General features: G+C 56.6%; 1 protein-coding gene across 1 annotated transcript in view; it reads right to left on the reverse strand.

Moving 5' to 3' along the window:
* Positions 1-91: 91 nt before the first annotated feature.
* HPSE2 (heparanase 2 (inactive)) overlaps positions 92-8840 on the reverse strand; it is a 101378-nt gene continuing 92629 nt past the window's right edge. Inside the window, exons 10-12 of the mRNA XM_057380735.1 lie at positions 2156-2301; positions 1080-1226; positions 92-998 (exon numbers count right to left, since the gene is read on the reverse strand). Coding sequence (XP_057236718.1) covers positions 833-998; positions 1080-1226; positions 2156-2301 — 459 coding nt within the window. The 3' untranslated portion in view covers positions 92-832. The remainder of the gene's footprint in view (positions 999-1079; positions 1227-2155; positions 2302-8840) is intronic.

An 8840-nucleotide genomic window follows, 5' to 3' on the forward strand; every position in this document is an offset into this window, starting at 1 on the left:
CCGCACCGTGTGACCGCGGCACTTCGTCGTGTGACAGCGGCACGCTCCCGCCCCCCTGCCCCGGCCCCGACAGAAGACACGGGCACGGTTGAGAGCCCAACTTTATTACACCTCCGGTAGCGCCTGGGCGCGTAGCAGCTGCGCTCCTGCCCGCGACACCGCCACTCTGCCGGGCAGGACACGCTCCCAGCCCGCCGCTCCGCCCCTCTCCGCTCCGGCATGTATAATTTAATTATCAACATTTCCCGCCGCGGAGCCCGAGCCCGCCCGCTCGGGGCGGCCCCCGGCGCCCCCTCCCCTGCCCCGCCCGCCCCGCCCGGTGCATCCCGCGGCGGGCCAGGCAGCCTGGCGGCATCCCGGAGGCAGTAGAGGGAGCTGCTTCCATGCGCTTTCTGCGTCGGAGCACTGCCCGCCTTCGGGGTAGGGCGTCCGGCTGCTGGAGGGGTCATCCTGAGGGGCAGCGGGACCCGGGGGTCAGGGAGGGTGTCCGTCCCGGCAAATACCGGGGCTCACCACCCCAACCTTCCCCGCAGCCACTGGGCACCAGGCCCCGGGTGCTTCTCACAGCTCACGGGACGGATGATGGCAGGCCCTGCAAACTGGCTGTCGCACTGCTCTGACGGGATGGTGGCCAGGGCATGTGGAGCTCTGCGGTCACAGGGCACGAGTGGTGCCAAGGTGGAGGACATCCGGGGTGTGAGGATGAAGGCATGGCATGGAGCTTCCCAACACGGCCCCACGGCGAGGCTGCGTGGGCTGCCAAGGAGGCAGCGTGACCTGGGCAGTGCACGGGGGCAGGAGCGGGGCTGGCGAGTCCATCGTGGGCCGCGGGCTATCGGTACCGACAGGCCAGCGCGTTCACATTCTTCACCACGTAGAAGCTCATAGTCAGSGGGGGGATGACCAGGGTGCGGCCGGCCCGTAGTGGGCGAGGCTTCAGCTCAGGGAGAGTCCCGTCATCCACCATGGCCAGCGGCTGCCCGTTGAGCTGGACCGACCTGTGGGACCAGGAGAGGGTCACACAGTGGCACTGAGGATGRGACACTGGTGGCAGTCCCAGCCACCAGCATCAAACTTACTTGGAGTGGAGCCCGTCCTTGCCATAGGGCTGCAGCAGGTACTGATGGACAATCTTATCCCGCAGCGTCCCTGCCAGCTTGATTTTCTTCCGGGAGCGATGCAGGTTGATGATGTAAAGGGTGATGGATCCCCGGACATAGTTGTGACTGTAAAAGGGGAGAGTGGGAGATGAGGGCTGCACTGCCGTGTGCCCAGGGACCCAGAAGGGGCTTGGGGGGTCTCGGCAAGAACTGGTCTCGTGCAGATATCCAGATGTCACCATCCTGCTGCCCCTTCCCAGGGAGATGCCACCCTCCCATCACGAAGCCTGGCTCTGTGATGGCACCTTTCAACCTCCCCTCCCCAGCCAGCAGTGACACGGCACAAGAGGATGCTACAAAGGCGTCCAGAGTGGGGGCAGCCCAGGACAGAGTGTCAAGGGCAGCACTCCCAAACCTTGCAAGGAGGAGGCTGAGAACGGAGGGGAACTCTGTGCGTGAGTGGCGTCTGCCCCCACCACCCCAGGCACCTGACAGACAGGTCCAGACACTGATCCTCTGTCCCTGCCTAATCAGGCAGCCCCAAACAAAGGCTATAAAGCACTTTGCACCTGTCAGTTACTGGACAAGGTTTCCTACCGAGCTGGAGGCATGTTGAAAGCATCTGGATTGTGTAAAGAAACAGTCTCTCCTCCTCCACAATAGCAACTTGTGTCCGCGGAGGAGGTGGCCGCCCCCCCGGCTCGCTGAGGTGCTTTCAAAGMCCTTATCAGCGAAACAATAGCCAGGCCAGGCTCGCCGGCAGCGCCGGGCGGGTAACCCGACCGAGCGGGGGCCCCTCGTGTGAAATCCACTCCCTTGATCTCYGCTGCCCAGGCTGCCCGGCGGCCACTGCCCCGGTCCCAGCCCGCCCCGTTCCCAGGCGCGGGCTTGCCACGACTTTCATCGGCGGCATCGCCATTCCTGCACTGTGACAGCGGCCAAAGCAGCACCCTGTGAGTATCCTGGGAAGCCAAGCTGCCCCAGCGTGTCCTTGTTGGTCCCCAGGATACCATTTACCCCACCGTGTAACCCTCGGCCCTCCTTRCTCCGCTTACTTGTGGTAGCTGGTGCAGTGGGCGTAAATGCGGAGCTTGTCGCGAATGACTCTGCCGGGCCGCGGTTTCCTCTGCAGACCGGCCACGTGGATCGCCAGCACCTTGGGACCAATGAGGCGCTTGTAGAGCAGGGACAGCCAGTAGTCCTGGGGGGCAGAGGGGACAGTCAGCAGCACAACGGTCCCCCTGCTCACAGAGGGAGTGGGCAGAAAAGGCTGGCTTCCCTGTTTGCAGCCTAGCACAATTTTGGCTCTTGGGGTGAAAATGTTGTGTGCCAGACGTCTGCCTTGGGATGAGCTTTTTTTTTTTTTTTTTTTTTGTGCAGTCCAAACCATAATGGCATGGAAGAATCTCCAGGAAAGGGATTAAGGGAGGAATACATTGCCCACGCTGAGAGACATCCTCTATAGGAGCTCAGCTTTTGACGGGTTGCAGAGCATGGGGAATAGCAAGAACACCCGTGGACATTCCCATGGGAATGTCCACACACGGCCATGCTGTGGACCTGCACACCATCTCCAGCTGATGCACACAGGGTGGTGGTGTCTCTGGAGCAGGCTCTTCCCCCACTGTCTACACAGAGCAGGAGAACACCAGAGCTATTCCCTGCTCTTTGTTCTTGGCACACTGGCTTTTAGGACTGCTGAGGGTGCTCAGCTTCTCAGAGGTATTTCTCCCATTTTAAAGCCTCCTGTGGAGCATGGGGAAGCCAAACACTCCAGAAAGAGGAAATGCTCACCMTACACACATGCATAAATGATGCAGCCTTAATTACATCACTTTTTCCTGTAGGACATGGCCTCGCTCGGCACACAGGATGGGCCCCAAGCCCTGGGGAGGGCRGTGAGGCTGTGTGGTGACGGAGGCTGCTGCCGGCAGGGCCCCCCACTCATCCGCTGCAGRAGCTGGGAGGTGTGTGGTAAATGAAGCAGGGTTGTGGGAAGGGAAAGGGCAGGCTCAGGCTRTCACCTGCTGTTCTCTGGCCCCGCTGCTGCTCCAGGCACACCAGGTGATGCTGTGGACATGGAGCCTCTCGCCCTGCTTCTCTGAGTGTTGCCCGTGGGTGCTGAGGCACCTTCACATATGTGAGCACTCTGGATAAATCCCCTCTGAACAGCCCAGACTGGATGTCCTAGAGGGGCCTATGCGTTCCAGGGCAGCTGGGATGATTCCCCCTCTCTGCTGGAAATGTCAAACATCCAGCAGTGATGGTCACACTARCACCAGGGACTGCTCTGCTTGTCAGGTCTGACCAACACAGTGAGAAGGAGCATTGAACAAGCACCCTGTGCCTCTGCAAAGTGCCTGGGAAGGGCAAGGAAAGCCCTGCATGGTCAGGATACTGCCAGGAAAGGGCCTTCCTTCCCAGAAGGGCATGTGGTTGGGAATGGGGTCTCCAGGACCCCAGGACACAGAGCAGAATGGGTAGGTGGAAGTGCAGATCCCTCACACAGACTCAGTTATCCATCCTGTGCATGGGARCCCTCACACAGCCCCTGATTAATACACATTTTGGGTAAAGAGGTCAGCATTTGAACCGAGCAGTGGGGCACCAGTGACCAGCACAAGGTGAAATCTCACCAGCCAGATGAGACTGCCAGCTCCATGCTCGCTGCAGCTCAGCAGAAGCTGATCTGTTCCAGCAGCACTTAGCTGGCCTGGCAAAGGGAGATCAAGACACACTTCCCACTTTCTGGGCAAGCTTTTGCCACAATGCAGGAGGAAGAGCCACCTTCTGTTCTCTTCTTGCTACTCCCAGCCAAACCCACGGGGCTTTGTGCCACACCAGCCTGGTAAGTGTTTCCTCTGCAAACTGTCAGCCCCAAGGAGATGTGAGCATGATGGGAGAGGCTCATGGAGCCTGAGAAAGCTCAGCCACAAGGCCAGAGCTCCCAGGGAGGACAAATTGCAATTGCTCAGTGCTGTTTATGTGTGCTGTCAACGAGGCAGTGCCACTGTCCCTGACCCTGCTGGCTGTGGGGCTGCCCCACAGCCTGGGGATGTCCCTGCCAGCACCAAGCTTCTGTGTGAGGCACAGCCAGCCTGTGCTGCTCAGGCTGGAGAAACAGTGCCCATCACACCGCTGTCTCTCTGGTGAGCCACCCTGATTAGTGGAGTCATTAGATMAGTAACCACTTGAGTTTACAGGGATGACAAAGGTGAGCTCAGACTTCAGTATTTAGTCCCATGGTCATGAGTTAAAACTAATKTTGGTGTCCTGAGCTACCTGTCAGCTCAGGCTCTTTCAGGTCTTTTCAAGAAGCCCCTTTGGGGTTTCTCCATATTCCCACTGATGAGATGCTTCTTTCACCCACAAGTTACGGGAGCAATAGATGCCAGCCTGTCTGTGTCTGCCCTCAGAATTTCCATATGGATCACAAGAGCTGTTCTGCAGGAGCCTCTCGATGGTCTTGTTGCCATGGGGAGCTGGCACCAGCAGCTCCAGCCTCCAGCTGAGAACCAAACCTTCTGGGCTGGGTGCTCCCCAGGGATTTGCTGCTTCGACATCAAGGCTCAGCAGCTGCAAGGTTTGTAATGTGAGGGTGCTGGGAACTGCTGCCAAACCTCACATCTCAGCACACGCTCTTCCCAAGGGTGCTCTGACAAACCCTGCAGAGCTGGGGGAGTTGAACCCCAGGTGGCTCATGGGCAGAGTTGTGCCCTTCAGCATCTCCCAAGCTGGGGACAGGGACAGATGTTGTCTCTCTGGAAGGTGTTGGGTGTGTTTTGTGAGCCTCTGCCCCAGCTATGGGTACACAGCTTTTCTGAGAAAAACTGTGAGATGGGTAACGCAATCAGCAATAGTTTAGGGTGAGTTGTTCTGCAAAGTGTGAGGTGATCACAGCTGAGTGTGCAGTATTTCAGCACAGGCAATGCCTCCAGGGCAACGTGGGGACCACTGTGTGCCTCCAACATCTGCAGGAGGTGAGGGCAGAGCAGTGATTTTACCTTGCCTTGCTGGCAAAGCTAGCTCTGAAGTCTCAGTTTCAAGAAGGATGTGAAAATACCAAAGAGAGTTCARAGGAGGGCCAGAAAAATGACCTGGGGCTGAAAAAGTTGTCAGCACTGGCCTTAAGGCACTTGAGCTCTTCAGCTCACTGCAGGGAAGCACTGAAGACAGCTGCAGCTTTTCGCGTCATCGCAAATTCACTTGTGTGAGGGGCCAAAATCATGTTATTTGMAATAAATTACCAGGACCTGGTGACACCAAGCACTTGGATGATGAATTACACATACACCTAGCATGACTGAAACAAACCTGCTGAGGGCAGACATTCCCCCAGCTGGGCTGGTGCTCCAGGGCTGCTCCTTCCCCTGGCATGAGTGAACCCCAATCAAAATCACCCCGGGCTGCTGGGCACCTGCAGCTATCAGCTCCTGTTCAGATGGTCACCAGCTTGGGGAATAGTTGCTCTTCAGACCCAGCTTGGCTGCAAACAGGGTGGCTTTTCCRCTGTGTTGAGTGAGCTGATGTGCAAAGTTCAGGGAGCCTCATCTTTTGAGCCCCATGGGGCCAGTGAACAGAGACAAGCTTTCCATTAGAGAGGGAAGGCCCAGAGAGTCCCACTTGATCTCTTGGCACATTTTACTTCTTTGCAGGAGTTTTAGAGAYCTCAGCTTTTGGGCACAAGGCTGATTAGACAGACCCTGAGGCAGAACTATTAAGCAGACCCTCTTGTCTGCAGAGCCATCAGGAGTAGCRCAGGAGCTATCCCCATGTTCTCTCCTACAGGCAGCAAAGCAGCTCTGCTGCTCACCCGAGTTTGTTCATCTCTGCACTCTCCATGTGTGAGAAGATGTTTCCATAACCAGAAGACCAGAGTAAAGAGCCACAGCCCTTCAGTCTCCTGGGGGCTGTAATCAGCAAAGGCAGCTGAACTGTGAACAGCCTCCTCTGGCTGGGGCTCTTGGGGCACGGCACTGTGTTCCCAAGTCACCAGCAGCATCAGCTGGCTGCTGCTCACCCTATTCCACTTCCTATTGCTTCTTCCCTSTTCTGAAACTGCCCAAGCTCTTCCTGTGCCTCAGGAACACTCGTGTTTCAACAGCCTGTTACAGAGAGCTCCATTCCTGCACCTTTATTTGCATTTTTCCACAGTCCAAGCAACCTGTATGGGGATAAGAGCTGGCTGGCCTGAAMGTAACAGGACAGAAAGCTTTGCTCTTTTATCCCTTTTTGGGCCTTGTTTTCGGCAAAAGCATCTTACAGAAAAGTAGTGATTGTGGTTGTGAAGACTTGGAGCAACGGAGAAGCTGCCACTTCCCATGGAGCCTGTTCCAGCAGTTACATATCCGCACTGTTAACAATCCCACTCCTTATTATTGTCTTGAATTTGTCTGGCTTCAGCTTCCAACCAGTGGTTCTTTTTTTTTCTTTTTCCACTAGATTAAAGAGATTCTCAGCATCCAAAGCTTTCTCCCTGTGGAGGTCCTTACATCCTGTTCAAGCCATAGTTGCTTGTTCCTTCAGCAAGGCTGGATAATGCTGCTTTTAACATTATCCCTGAGTTTTATGTGCTTCTTAAGTGGGAGTTCAAGGTTTTCTCACCCATACCCTGTGCAAGGTCCTGTGACAAGCAGARCGGGGCAGAGCCTCATCCCAAAGGGAACAACATTTTCTGAAGTCAAAATAATCAGCTTCAGACACTAATGCTGTCCTCATGAGAGCATGAGCTCTCATGCTCCCATCCTCAGGGACATGAGCTGTTTGCTGTTTTGTGTGTGCCCCCTCCTTGTGTGGAGCTCTGGAGAACTGAGCAGTCTCCTACAACATTCGCTGCTGTACTGGGGGAGTTCACRAATGAGCACCACGGGGGACACTCCAGAGGAGGTCTATGAATGGGGAACAAGGCTCCTTCTAGCCCCAAATAAGGGTGCTTCAGGCTGGTGGCACCAGCASAGGTAGGCAGGAGGAGGCAGCACACACAGATGTCTCTTCCCTCTGCTCTGCCCCTCCTGGGCAGGACAGACCTTTGCTTTGACCCAGGTACCTCCACCTACGAAAGGAATGCCTTTCCAATTCCCTTTTTGTCGAGGCCAGGTCCCTGCAGGTGCCCCACCACCAATCCCTGAAGCTGCTGACATCTCTGCCTGGGCATCTGTTGCTTTCACCATGCTGATGCTCTTCCTTCCTGCTCTAACGGCTGCAAACACTTCATCTCACACCACTCTTTCCTGCATTGCCTTTACATCTTCCTGCAGCTTTCTCTTCAGGCAAGTGTCTACAGCCAAATTCCTTCTGTGGAAGCAGCAGCCACAGGAATTGCTGCCAGGCATCAGTGGCACTGAGGGGACAGCCTGCCAGGAAATGGGAAGGTGGCAAATGAGACGTGACCCCTACCTACTGCCCTTCACAGCCTGGCCCCGGCCAGTGGCCCCCACCTCCTTGGGATCTGAGGAGATGGAGGAACACCCAAACCTCTCCTTTGTCATCACCTCTCCCTAACGGGGTCCAGGCAACGCAGGCTACAGGAAGGGAGTGGAGCTGCCAGATCACAGGGCTTGGAAACCGAATGCAGATTTTTCCATTTCTTGTTCTTCCAGAACACCAATCCAGTCTGGGAATAGTCTTTCTGTCTCACCTCATGCACAGCCCTGGGTTGGCTCTGTGACCAAGGTGGRCAGGTTTAGCACCAGCATGGTGCCTCTGGGAGATGTGAGCAATGGCTCTGCCTTCCTGCCAAAGCCAAGCTGCTGCTGCCGGTCCCAGATGGAGTTTGTCTCTGCCCCAGCCTTCAGTGCAGGAGGAGCAGTCCAGCTCCAGCTCTTGCAGCACCAGCAGGTGGGTGCCAGAGCTGCTAGTCACAGCATGGCTTTGATGCATTTGAGAGTCCATGCATGTGCACTTCAGAGACCTTTCTTCTCGTGCATCAAGAGGGAAAGGCCCCTTAACCCACTGTGACAGCGAGCAGAGTGTAGGTGCTTTAAATCTGTCTCCTTGTTCACAGATATGATCCTCAGAGCTAACYTGGAACTCCTGGAAGGAGAGAGGCTGCAGAAAGCAGACAATGCCTCAGTCCTTGAGACATGATAGGACAAGGCAGTGGAGGGGATGCTGTGCTCAAACCTGCTCCAGGCTGTTGTTCCAAGGCTGGCTGGGAGCCTTCCGCAGGGCACCGTTTCCACTCTGCCCTTCAGCAGCCACGCTTGGCATCTCAAGGGAGAGCTTTTTCCCCATGCACATTTGAACTGCCCGGGATTTCATCTCTCCCTTCAGTGGCCAGAGAAAACGTCCTGTAACAACAGCTTCTGCCAGCCCTTGCCTCTCCACCCCTWCCCCGTCTGCAGGCATCGCCCCCACCAGAGCCAGTGCTCTAGCGTGCAGGGCAGATGGGGGTGCCAGACGCCCGCGCAGCAGATTTACAGTCATCAGCATCAGCTTCCATGTGTGTGCGAGCTCCACTGAACCTGCTCCCTCTCGCCACCCTTTGTCACTCCCAGGCTCGGGGCCGTGTCTCTGCCTGCATGSCACATGSCACATGGCACATGGCACACTGCAGTCTGCCCTCACCACCCTCTCCTGGACAGTGACCTGAAGCCGAGGGTCCCTGCGGGGGAACAGCAGCCACAGTCCTGCTCTGGCAGCTCGGACGGCGGCGTTGCCGCGTGGTGACTCGGGGCTGGATGTGCAGAGAGGCTGGATGTGCAGAGAGGCTGGATGTGCAGAGGGGCTGGATGTGCAGAG

The sequence above is a fragment of the Malurus melanocephalus genome, unplaced genomic scaffold (assembly GCF_030028575.1).
Source record: "Malurus melanocephalus ecotype Western Australia unplaced genomic scaffold, MMel_1.1 scaffold_12, whole genome shotgun sequence".
NCBI classification, from domain to species: domain Eukaryota; kingdom Metazoa; phylum Chordata; class Aves; order Passeriformes; family Maluridae; genus Malurus; species Malurus melanocephalus.